Source organism: Malania oleifera, chromosome 4, assembly GCF_029873635.1.
Source record: "Malania oleifera isolate guangnan ecotype guangnan chromosome 4, ASM2987363v1, whole genome shotgun sequence".
Classification (NCBI taxonomy): Eukaryota; Viridiplantae; Streptophyta; class Magnoliopsida; order Santalales; family Ximeniaceae; genus Malania; species Malania oleifera.
In genome coordinates this window covers 50,949,372-50,962,736 of record NC_080420.1, presented here as the reverse complement: position 1 = coordinate 50,962,736, position 13,365 = coordinate 50,949,372, and the positions used below count along the sequence as shown (strand labels likewise).

Here is a 13,365-nt window from a genome sequence, read left to right as displayed (position 1 = left end):
GTGGATACCATTTCATCCAATTCCCAAAGTCTGATTGTGAAGATTCCACACACCACCCTATACAAGAATGGAATGGAGTGTGCTAGAATTAATCATGAATTTATTTTTTTATTATATAAATTTTCGTTCATTCCACTTTCAATCTATTCTATTCTTGCCTGCCAATAATTAGGTTAGGATCTTTTACCTCTCCAAAATGTAAGTTGTATTGGGGAGGAAGCCTCCCACCAAATCAGTGAACCAAGGAAATTTCCAAGCCACCCTTGCCAGCCGCCGACAACATCTCACTACATTCATCCAATATTTTCTAAATTTCTTTTCCAACCCCCAAGAAGCGTTCTTGGATGACTACCTTTCCAAATGGATAAATTTTCAAAATAGAGATTTAAGCGCCCTTGGGTCTTTCAAGATTCTCCATACTGGTTCATTAAAAGAGCTTTATTGAACAGTCAAAATTAGTATTACATAACCCTCCCACGAAGGCAGGCTTACAAGTATTTTTCAGAGCTTTAAAATGGATTTTTGGATCCCCACTTTTCTGGCCACGACAAACACATACTTGCTCTTTCTCCTTTGTGAATTATTATTATTTTGAAGGTGGGGCCTGAGGAGGTGATGGAGAATTCAACCTTGATGGAAATTCAGTTCATTGGGCCACTTCAGTACACCAGTCAGATCCAGATTTAAACAATTACATGGAGGTTCCCAACTTCTCCTTACTAAAAAGACTGGTCTGACGTGCTCCAGACCAAACTCAAATCTAAACATGCGCCATAACCAAACCCAATCTCAAAACCTGGCAGCCACTCTTAGCCAACTTTTTAATGCTGTAGTGGTTATTTTCCTTCACCTCTTTTATCAAAAAGAATGGTTGCTACCTCAGTCCACTCAAGGACAGTTAATTGAAAATCACATTTTTCAGAAACTTCAACCACTCTGGTGTATGTCTCATACCATATATGCAAGGATCATGATTGTGTGCATCATTTAATCAAGATGACGAGAAAGACTAGCATGATATGGGTGTACCGGGTACCTTCCACAAACTGTGGAAGCAGTGACACCCTGGACAAAGCATGGCATGGTTTTAGTGGACGGTACCCGATGTACCTTCCCCCCTGCCCCCCTCCCCTCAGATATGCTGCAATTCAGCCGAATGAGCAATTTTACAGACTGTAATGGTGAACTAAGGAAATAAATTGAAAGAAAATACTAATGGAATGTAGCCTCTGTGCCAATCCTGTGGGCATTCCACCCAAATCCGACTAATTGAATGAGCTACAGAAGAATTTGACCATTCTGTGCACTGAAGGATCTTTAATAACAATTTTTTAAGCATGTGTCCTCTTGTTCTTGATGTGTTACAAGAAAGTCTGACAAAAAGTCTCATGAAATACTTTTTCCTTTCTTGTTGGACGTCAGTTCAACATAACTGATAAATAAGGGGATTAAAAAGCACAACATAAAACAAACCATGATCATGCTCGATTAGTACGCCTTCCCACTTTAAGGGCAAGCTCAGTATCAATTTTGAGAGAGATGTCGAGTGCTTTCACAGAATGGGTGAGTGCTCCACTGCAAAAATCAACCCAGTGACATGTAAGAGTGGTTACCTACATGATGCCAATAACACACTACTTATTTAACTACAAAAGCTACATGAGTCACCTAGATAATAACATGTACATAGACACAAAACTGAAGATAACTGGATACTTGAGAATTGCCAAATGTAACATTCATGGAACTTTTCGATAGCAAGTTCTTACATCATCCTTGAAATGATTGCATACCACCATTTATCATGATTGGGCCTCAATAACATACTCCCCACATGTCCAAATCACTCATTCAATCAAATAAAGGGCAAGAGTTTTTTGCAGTCCAACCCCAATTTGAAACTTAACATATGAAATTAAACACTAATCTTCTATCAGCTGATTCAGCTCAATAACAAAATGAGGTAAAAACATAAAATGAAAGCAGTCACATTTCTACTATCTGCATCTTTCACATATATGTCATTCATGTAATATTCCTCACAATATATAAGGTTTGCCTTATGCATAAACAGTAACAGACCATCATAAACCACAGAAATACTACAACATTACACAAAGTTGTAGTCTTCTTCCTATTTGGCTCCAAAGCCTAAATCCCTCAAACCTTCCTTTCAGTGCCATCTACAGCATAAGTGCATAACAATTCCATAAAAGCGAAAATGTTTCTCTGTGAGTAGAAACTAGTATTGCCCAATTGCACAAATCCCCCCCCCCCCCTCTCCCTCGTCCTCGTCCTCGTCCTCCTAAGGATTTTGTAAATCCATCATCAAGAAGCAGTCACTGCCCTGCTTCTCATGGGGAGCCAACACAACAAACAGATTCTAATTTATGCACAACGCATAGATGTTGTCCCCTCACCCAGCCTTTTTCAATTACTTAAATCTCCAACCAAAAGCAGTCACAGTCCTGCTTCTTGGACTGCACCCATAACTACTCGAGTTTAATTAAGTGCAATACAAACCTATCTTTTAAGTGAAAACAATATATTAGCAACACCCCTCCACCTCGAAAACAAGGAAACAAATTTAAAAATCAAATAATGCAGAATGGCAACCAAAAACAGTAAAAGGACAGCTGTCAGTTGCCATAGTCCATCATTATTTTAAAAGAAAAAAAAAAAAAATCAATATGGGCCGCATATTGAGCTGCACCTGAAATCTTCTATTCAGGTAAAATATCTGCACAAAAAAAAAAAAAAAAAAAAAACGAAACACACTCACACATTTCATTGCTATATAGTCTCTACACGGGGGCAATTGGCAGAGTTCAAATTTTACCTAGATATATAGGTCACCCCTGCTTGTCCAATTTTGTGTACTGTTTCAAGCGTAACATTGCCTGATGCCTGTTGCCAAAAATTGGATAGAATTATAACAACTAAGAACATAAAATAAGCATGGAAAATAAAATTTGCAACTAGAATTTATTAGTAATACTTGAACTTTGCCCTAATTAAAAATGTGAAATGTAACATTAACTATTCTCCAGCAAGGGCTTCCACTAGATGATCCAAAAGGATGAGACATCAAAGGGAATGTAAGGTACGGTCAACAAAAGGCCCAAATGAATATTGATTGAAATATAAAATAAAGTGCATACAGCCGGTTTCACCTATTCTAAGGATCGCAAAACCAACTTAAAAAAAAACCACCTCTCTAATCAGTAGCAAGAGAAAACAAGCATACCCTAGGGCATCAATATGGTATAATGAAGATCGGAATGAGTAATTCAATTCCATGAAAAAATACCGCTGCTGGACATTATTAATAAAAGCCAGGTTCTACAGATAATTAGAACAAAAACAAATATAACTAAAGATTCGGATGCACCTCAGTCTCAAATCTCCCATTGATTAGATCCACAGCTTCTTTAAGCATAGATATATCAATATCCCCATTTGGTTGTGGGACAACCATATTATCCAACATTATCCGGGTCAAGGACGTTTTTTTTTCAGATGCATAATGCAATACCTCCTTTACTTCCTCAAGTGTCCTGGTTTCAATCTGCACACAGGTTAAAAGAAATGAAGAAACTTCCATTAACCATATGTAACTGTGAGAGCCACTGGATTTTTAGATTGCTGAAACATTGAAGTCCTTACTATTCATTCAGTGAGAAACCAGAATACATGGTAGTTCAATAAAATAAAGCATAGAATACCCAAAGATAAATATTATTACAGATGCTAAAAATTATATAAAATGACTATATATACAACTCTCGCCCGAAAAGCCTCAAGGAACAAAAGAAGAAAGTAAAAAGGGCATAGGTAGTTTCAAGTATGGTGTGCATGTGTCAGGAGCCAAGCTTGTCCATGTTCTTGCTTATATCTGCTTGTCTTGCGCTAATTCACCTTACATCAATCACACAAATAATAGTGTAGGGATTGAAGTGGCATTCTAATAAATAAGTGGAGTACGATTCCATGGAGAACATGAAGATTCCTTGCACTCGAATGAGAACTCATATAAAGCTCTTTAGGGCAGGTTGTGTATCATCAATCTTGTACGATTCACGAGCATTGTATATGTGTCTTGCCTACTTGCCTCCCAAACATCGCTCAACATGAACACTGCTTACAAATGTGTAATGAAACGAGCGACAGTGCTTTGCTCTCCATTATATGATTCAATTTTTCACTTTATGCTTACTGCTTACCGGTTAATTTGTGTTTGATGCTTATAAATGTGTTCATGTGACCAATCTACAGTTAACTTTCAGCAATCACAGTTGACTTTCAGCTGACCAGTAAAAGCTCATGTGCCACAACTAGTGCTTCTCAAACTCAGTAGAGAAGCGTTCAGTTTGTGACAGCATTGTTCTATTCCACCGGGTTTTTTATACCTTTTTACTAAAATTAAACAAACCAAAATTTTAAGTAGAAACCAAACTCAACCAGTCCAAAATATTACAGCTTGATTCCACTTGTTTGGTTTATTTAACAATTCCATATAATAAGTAAATATATGTAACATAATTTTATAAATATGTTTCAAAGGTTGTGGTTCCTTGGAAGCACAAAGTGGAATAGACCTCTGGAAGGTTCTTGTAACTTGCCTTTGTTGAGTTTGATGGACTTCTAATCTTGGTTAGAAGTGGTAATCTTCTTGAGCCTGGTTTGTGGCTAATATCTTGGTTAGAATTCCTAGAGGAAAAGAAGCCTTGAGTTAGTGGTTCTTTTGATTTGCAGGATCAAAAACATTCTCCTTGATAACATTCCTAAGAACCTCATTCTTGAGAATGAGATGCCTACCCCAAGGTAATACTTATGTTTAGTTCACATTGTGAGATTCCAGGAATATACACAAGATGCCTCGTCAACATGGAATCCTAAAAAGCATTTTGAGATGATAACCAAATACCCTCGACTCAGTATGAAACAATATATGATGAAATCATATTTCAGCAAAAAAAAAACCAAGAATATAAACCAAATTCAATCATTGTCCTAAAAATTTCAACCATAATAAATTTACATTAAAAAAAAAATTCAACACATAATAATCCAATTGATCAAAATAGTGGGGGCACTATGGGCTCAAAAAATCATATGCATGTGGCACACGCATCTAGTTAATTGGATTATAATCAGACAAAATGTTATAATATAATTTAATATTCTATTATTATAACATAATAATACTACTTTCATTTTATTGCTATCTATGTTAATATAATAATATTTTTTTTATTAAAAATATAACAGCAACATGTAATAATACCGTATTATGAGGGCAATAATGTGCAACTAGACAAAATATTACGGGCAATTTAGTCCCAAAATTAGGGTGCCCATAGGAATCCCATTCCTATGGGTAAGCATGGGAATCCCAAAACAAGTGAATGGGAGATTATCACCATGTCACTTTCCGGCCCCAAAACAAGTGTGGAAAAGCAAAGCGATGGGCATCACATTCCTACCAATGTTTTTTTTTTTTTTTAATAACTAAAAATTGGGTAAGATCCGCTGAAAGAGAATAGGTAAGATCCGCTGAAAGAGAATAGCCTTAACCACATGTGTCGGTAACAGGTAAGCCCAAAGGCCGTTCCCATCCCTACCAAGGGAGATGCCAACCGTCTCTCCTTTCTACAGACAATGTTGGAAGGATCCTATGAAGCAAATGGCCCCTCAGAGCTTTGGAAGACCTTGGATAAGATCTGCTGAAAGCGGGTAGCCTTAACCGCATGTGTCGGTAACAGGTAAGACAGAAGGCCGTTCCCGTCCCTGTCAGGGGAGATGCCAACCGTCACATTCCTAGCAATGTTGGAAGGATCCTGTGAAGCAAATGGCTCCTCAGAGCTTCGGAAGACCTTGTGAATGAAACCAATCCTACTAGTCGGGAGGTCATACAGGAAGGCAGACATCTGAAATGCAAATTTCTGTTCTTTCAATCTAATGAAAGAAGATGATCCAAAAGGAACCGCAATTGTGATCCTACTGAGCAGCAGTGCTGGTTTTCCAGATATTTTGACCATAATGAACAAGCTAGAGCAAAACCCATTTTTGGATAATTCCTGTTAAGGCTTGATATACATTGTTGGTCCACAACCTAAGCTATTAGGTAAAGTGGTAATATAACATGGTATGAGGGCTGTGGTTTCCAGGAGGTCCACGTTTCTAATCTTGGCTTGCTATACATTATTGGCCCACAACCTAACAGCTAAAGTTTCTAGGTAAAACCGCAATAGTGGTAAAATAATGAGCACAATTAAAATAATGATTCCAAATTGTGCTCATTATTATTGACAAGCATCTCAGTTAACACCTTTGAATTTTGAACAGGATCATCAGCAGGAAAGAAGCAAAATGGGCAGGTCAATAATCGACTGAAAGAGCAGCTTGGTGGTACCTATTTACAGCTTGAAGGTTTTACTATAAAGCCAACACACCCAGTATTTAGGGCTTATAATAAAACAAGAGCATGGGCTGCCAAAGCTCTGTTTAAAAAATTTAAACCCGCCTCTCTAATGGAGATGGGAAGATGACAGGTGAAGGAAAGGTGGAACATAATTGTGCATCTGTGATTAAGCGAGGGAAGGAAGTCCTTGGTGAGGGCATAGCAGATCATTGGACTTCCAAGACAGCATTGATAGGCAACCTCATTGAGATCAGTCTTGTATTAATCATTTTTTTGAGTGATACAGCGTTTAATCAGAAGCAGGTTGAGGTCCCAGTGATTTCTATGGCAGAAATGGAGAAATATTTGTATACTAAACAGCGTATTAAAGACATTTCATCACCCCACCAAATATTAAGCTGTACTGATGATGACGAACTATTTAGATTTGAGTACAAAGCTCATGGGTAAATGAGATTTGATAGAAAGGCCCAGCACCAGCTCTGGTCAAATAAAACACACAGGATAAATTGGATGAGGATTCCAATATAGATGCATGTAACCGCTTGGTAGGGTCTACAAACCTGTCGAATTGGTTCCTTCCTGAACGTGAACAGGAACTTTAAATTTAGGAAGAGGAGTTTAATTTGCTGCTGGATAAAATTTCAGATCACAAGGATTTAGCTGATTATCACATATTTGATGGAGGGCAGTTGCCCAAGGGATAGGATGTGCAGTGGAAGAGAAAGCAGCTTTAAACAAGGGTACAAGTACGCATGCTGGTTCTGCTAAAAATGGACAGCATGGTACTGATCTACGAGAAAAGTCAGTCTTGCGGCTGAGGGGAATTTAGCTGGCAGCAATTTTATTGTCTTCATGAACTACTATCTTCATCTCCTTTTTCTTGTGCTGCTAATAATGTGAATGAATTATCAGGTACTGACAGGGAGTATATTAATTCTAGAGACGGTACTTCACATATACCTGTTGATGTAACAAATGAAAAGAATTATTAGCTGTGCCAAAAAGGGCGAGGGTCTGGAAGAGCTGTGATCTTAGAAACCCAGGGGGATTAGAGGGATTTTTTCTGGGACTATGGAGTTGGTTGGTTGGATAGGTCAGGCTGTAAGTTAGTCAGTTCTCTAGGTCTGGGTTTTGATGTTGATCGTGAACCCTAGGACCTATGAGGCAAACCCCTTGTACAGCTTCCTTGATTTCTTAAAATAGAGAAATATGACCAACCATTGTTCAAATATATATACAATGAGGAATGTTTTTGATTACGAGATTGATACTATGACAAATTTCTACAGTAGCCTTTACAATATTCAGTGCCAGGCCACCTCCAATAAGCCCAAGTGGTCCTTGAACAAGGATGGAATTTCACCGTCAAATCTTATTATAAACCATGGTTTTTAAATCGCAATAGCAAGTAGCGTAACGTAACAGTAACGGATGTAACAAGAAGCGGCAGTAGCGGATGTTACATAATGGGAAGCACGTGTAACAGCTGTGAATTTTTTTCAGGCATGCACAACCTTGTGCATATTAGCGTACTTGCATATTTTAAGCTTTTAATCTTTCTTAGAAAGAGTTTTAGTATATTTTGGATCCTTTAGTTCGACTAACTAAGTTATTTGGTAAAGGCAACAAGTTTAAATTTGTTTTAAACCGCCATTGATAGAAAAATTACGTGTGTACATATTTATATTTCTCATTGTTCTTACCTGTGATAAATTCTTATGCGCGCTAAATTAATTAATAAAACAAAATACATTATACACTCCATTAATCTATTAGACACATAAGACATACGAATAAGATAAATATAAAATAACTAGAAAAGAAGAAGGTTGAAGTTGAAAAATAAAGAACATAAATATCAAATTACTAATATTATCAAAACAAAATATTTTCCTAACAAGTTAGTATTTTCAAATTGTTAATTAATGCATATCTTGTGAGTATTTAAAGAAATAGTAATTTTTGTATCATTGTCATCCTCATTATAATCTTTTCCCCCTCTCGCCACATGGTATATTGAGAACGATTTATGAAAGAGAGGGAAAAAGTGAGAAGGAAAAGTAAAAAATAAAATAATTTTTTTTGCATAACAATCCTGTAGCAGTTACGTAACGACTGTAGCGGCCTTTACGTAATGGTCGCAGTCCATAACAGCCACTATAGCCGTGATTTTTCTTCCCACCAATTTCGTGGTTTGTAACAGTATCGGTAACTCAACAAGCCTTTACGTAAAGGTGTTATGTAACGGTCGCAGCCGTTATTTAAAATCATGTTATAAACACCTTGGAGTGTGGTAACCATTTTCCTTGGGGAAGCTCAAATGGAAAACAACAGCCCCATGGAAGGATGCTTTTTTTTTTTTTTTTCATATGGGAAGCTACATTTGGCAATATCCTCACTTATGATAATCTTTAGAAAAAGGGCTTGTCTCTAGTGAAAAGTATTTTTTTTTCTTGGTATATCCAGATAATAGGTAAGAGCATAAACTAAACCTCGCCCTTAACTTTTTACTTTAAGGATATGCTATACCCTCCTAAGGTGCTGCCTATGCCTTGAAGAGGCTGAATCGGAGGAGCACATCCTTCTGCACTGCTCTTGGACCAACCTCTAGCACTTGGCCATTTACACGGTCAAACAGAAATGGGTGGCCATAACTTCATCATAGGCCAAGATTTGGGCTTTGGAAAGGAATCCACTCCAATAAGATCAAAGGAGGGTCCTTCTCTCATTCCCTTTGCTATTGGGCTTTGGAAAGGAATCCACTCCAATAAGATCAAAGAGGGTCCTTCTCTCATTCCCTTTGCTATTCTTTGGGTCATTTAAAAGGAAAGGAACAGAAGGGCTTTTGATAGAATGGTTTCATCTTTGCAGGCTATCATGGACAATTGAATATCTTTGATCTCTAATGCACAAATCACTTGGTTTCAGTTCCAAATCTAGAGCCCACAACCCTATCTCTTCAAGTGAGATATTATTTAATTATGATGACCTGATTATTGATGATATCAACCTTCCAACTACATATTAGAAATGGTGTAGTCCCAAGAGCGGGGGTGAATTGGGTGTTTAAAAAATTTAAGCAAATACTTAAACAATTTTAACCACAGTTTGAGCAAGTGATTTCAATACGCAAATGCAATCAATATTCACAACAAATATGAACAAATATAAATATGCTCAAATTAAAGAGATTAGGGAAGAGAGAATAAAACTTGCATTTTTACAAGGTTCGACAATCCTTGCCTACATCCTTGCCTCAAGCAACCCACTTGAGGATTCCACTATGCACTCCTTCAATAGGCAGAGAAACCTCTCTCTTTTAGTAGGCGGAGATGCCTTTTACAAAACTCCTTCAATAAGTGGAGTCGCCTCTCTTCTTTACGTAGGTGAAGTTACCTCTCTCCTTTACTTGGGCGGATCAGCCCACTCTTTCACTAGGCCGAGTCGCCTCTCTCCTTTCAGTAGGTGGAGTTACCTCTCTCTTTCAATAGGCGGAGACGCTTTTACAAATGGGATCAACGAAAATGATGTACAAAGAGTGCTCCTTAATTGAGCGAATAAGTACAATAAGAATACCACACTAATACACTCTCAAAAAATTATGAATGAAGCTCAAGGAGTATCAAAAAGTGAGCACTTGAATAATAAACAAAGAAATTGTGAAGTGCTTGAGAAAGATTTTCAAAAAAAATCAAAAGCTTGGAAATGTATGATGGATGTATATTTCTCTTTTTCTTCTTCCTAAAATAAGTTAGAAACCTTGTATTTATTGGCAAGACAGTCTACTAGCCGCTTTATGACTGTTGGGCTTTGAAAATAATTAATTATTTTGAAAACTAGCTATTTTATGGCCGTTGCGGCATTCTGCTGCGATTTTCAGGTCGACCGAATTGAGATTGGGTCGCCCGAATTACTGGTTCAGTCGCCCGAGTTTCTAGGAAATTTCAGCCGCAAAAACCCTTCAGTATTTGGGGCATAACTTTTGTTAGAGAACTTCAAATAGGGCGATCTTGGTATCAACAGAAAGCTAAGAAAAAATCCCACAACTTTCGTGTTGAACATTTTTTAAGATGAGAAGTTATTGATCAAGAAAATCACACATCAATGCGGCGGCAGAAAAAAGAAGAGGATTTGAAAAATCTTGTTTTGGGGTTTTTCATTCAAAAATGATTTTAACACTTTGAAATAATTTTTGGACATTTATAAAATGATTTTCAATGAAATATAGAGAGCCTAGGGTCCAACTAAGGTCACCTATGAGCTTATTCACATAATCAATGATAGTGTACTCACATAGGTCCTATTTGCAAAATACATGAAATAAATTCTTTAAATTCTTCAAGCTTGGACTTCATGAGCACCATAAATATCGTCATTGTCTTCAAACTTGGTCTTAAGATGCTCCATGTTTATAGCAAAATAACATCGTCTTGTGTACTTCATGGCTTTCCAATTTGCATCTATTACTGTGTTTAATATCTTAATCCCTGTAAACATACTCAGTAGCAAAATTAGATGTCTTTGTTTGTCATTATCAAAATAGGATGAAACCTAGAAAAGCCAACACTGCAATCAGGAAAGGCAGTCGGTCTAGTACCTAGCAAGATATTTCTAAATTTGTTTCTTAAAATTCCTTCTCTCTTTCATATCATCTTTGTCTTTTGTCTCCATTCCTTGAACCAAACAAAAATCCAAAGAGGATGGAAGCTACAGTAGAAATGAAAGCCTTAAAAATTCTTAGGAGTTAGTCTCTGTCTAGCAGGAAGGAAGCCAATGGATTGTAAAGGGGTGTTCATAATCAAAGACAATGCAAAGTGGATCGATAGAGAGTTACAAAGCAAGACTTGTTGCCAAGGTCTTTACTCAAACCTATGGCATAGATTATGAATAAACTTTTTCTATTGTTGCAAAGATGGATTGTGTCCAGGTACTCCTTTCTTATGCTGCTACTTTGGCATGGAAACTTCAACAATTGGATGTAAAAAAATGCCTTTCTCATGGGGAACTAGAAGAGAAAGTACACATGGGGTTTCTTCCAATTTTTTCACCCTCTAATACTAAAGGAAAAGTCTGTAGGTTGAGTCACTTCATCAGTTGAATTAATGCCCTAGAACTTGCTTTGGAAAATTAAGTTTAATTTCGAGTTTAGAAGTCATGGAGATCATGTTGTGTTCATCAAATAAAGAAACCCATTCACTATTCCAATTGTGTATGTGAATCGCATGGTGACAAGCAACAATGATGCAAAAGGAGCATCTAAACACGAGACTCAATTGACAAATTTGACATCAAAGAGTTGGGCCCACTACATTTGGCCATTGAAGTTCCCAAATCTGAGAAACTCATTTTTAAGTCCCAAAGGGAGTATTCTTTATGTTCTTGAAGAAACAAGTATGTTAGGTGGTAAACCTGCATATTCTCCTATTGAGACTAAAGATGGGCTTAGTAACGGTGTTAGTGCCCCTACTGACAAGGAATATACAATAAAATATGATAAATATAATAAATTAATATACTGTCTTTTATGATTTATAATAAAATAAGTTATATAATATATATTACCTTGAGAAAGCTTATGATAGGATACCTAGGAAAGTTCTATGGTGGGTTTTAGAAAAAAAGGGTGTATGTTGTAGGTATACCGATGTCATTAAGGATATGTACGATAGAGTAATGACTAGTGTAAGGACTATAGATGGAGAAACTAGAGAATTTCCAATTACCATAGGTGTACATCAAGGATCTGCTTTAAGTCCTTATCTCTTTGCTTTAGTGATGGACCAATTGACGAGGAGTATTCAAAAGGAGGTTCCATGGTGTATGTTGTTTGCAGATGATATTGTATTAATTGACGAAACTAAGGATAGAGTAGAGGTTGAGTTAGAATTATGGAGAGAAGCTTTGGAATCTAGAGGCTTTAGGATAAGTAGAAATAAAACAGAATATATGAAATGTAATTTTAGTAATACTAGGAGGAATATTTGAGACAAAGTTAAACTTGATGACGAAGAAATAAATAACACTTATAGATTTTGATACCTTGAATTGAAAATGATGTAATGCATAGAGTTAAAGCAGGTTGTGTAAAATGGAGAAGTGTTTCAAGTGTGCTATGTGATCGTAGAATACCCTTACAATTGAAATGAAGTTTTATAGGACAGTTATAAGACCAGCTATGCTATATGGATCGGAATGTTGGGCGACAAAGAAACATAATATCCAAAAAGTAAAAGTTGTCGAGATGAGAATGCTTAGATGGATGAGTGGTATAACATTGAAAGATAAATTAAGGAATAAAAATATACGTGGTAAGTTAGGTGTAACTCCTATAGAAGATAAGATAAGGGAGGGATGACTCGGAAGGTATGGACACTTGCAACGTAGGCCAAATAGTGCACCTGTGAGGAAGAGTGACTTAGTTACTGTGGGAGACAGTAGAAGGGGTAGGGGTAGACCTAAAATAACTTGGGAGGAGATAATAAGTAAAGATTTAATATCCTTTAAATGGTCCATGATCGCATAAATTGGCAGAAAAGGATTCATATAGCGGACCCCACTTAGTGGGACTAAGGCTTGGTTTTGTTGTTGTTGTGTTGTAATATTTTTTTGATAACTAAAGAATTACATTAAGAGAGAGAAAATAATTACAAGTAGTCAGAAAACTAGTAGTCCTAACAAAAAAGAAAACAGCAAAGAAAAAAAGAAAAAGAACGAAGCAACAAAACCCAAGTCTATGACTTTATCTCACTCAAAAAACCCTTTTTGCATTGCCATCTCTTCCACCATTTTTTGAGCTTCAATATCATTTTCATTTATCTCTAGCACTAGTGAAATAGGTGTACGCAAAATACAATCATACTCTGAACAAAATCTTTCTGGTCATCCTATTCTTTACACAACTCTTCAATAAATAGGAATACTTTCCAGACCTTCAAGGG

General features: G+C 36.7%; 1 protein-coding gene and 2 non-coding genes across 10 annotated transcripts in view; all 3 read right to left on the bottom strand.

The window, feature by feature from the left end:
* Positions 1–1,302: 1,302 nt before the first annotated feature.
* Positions 1,303–13,365, bottom strand: part of LOC131154038 (nicotinate-nucleotide pyrophosphorylase [carboxylating], chloroplastic) — a 36,806-nt gene continuing 24,743 nt past the window's right edge. For 7 of the 8 annotated variants that reach the window (XM_058106507.1, XM_058106509.1, XM_058106506.1 and 4 more), the window contains 3 exons: positions 3,392–3,568; positions 2,840–2,907; positions 1,303–1,575 (listed from right to left, as the gene is read on the bottom strand). In XM_058106507.1, the coding sequence (XP_057962490.1) occupies positions 1,479–1,575; positions 2,840–2,907; positions 3,392–3,568 (342 nt within the window). In that variant the 3' untranslated portion in view covers positions 1,303–1,478. Of the gene's footprint in view, positions 1,614–2,839; positions 2,908–3,391; positions 3,569–13,365 lie in introns of all 8 variants that reach the window. The other variant, XM_058106511.1, reaches the window with a different exon arrangement.
* LOC131154703 (U6atac minor spliceosomal RNA) lies at positions 5,536–5,662 on the bottom strand. The gene has a single exon (XR_009136618.1). It is a non-coding gene; the product is annotated as a U6atac minor spliceosomal RNA (small nuclear RNA).
* Positions 5,705–5,830, bottom strand: LOC131154704 (U6atac minor spliceosomal RNA). The gene has a single exon (XR_009136619.1). It is a non-coding gene; the product is annotated as a U6atac minor spliceosomal RNA (small nuclear RNA).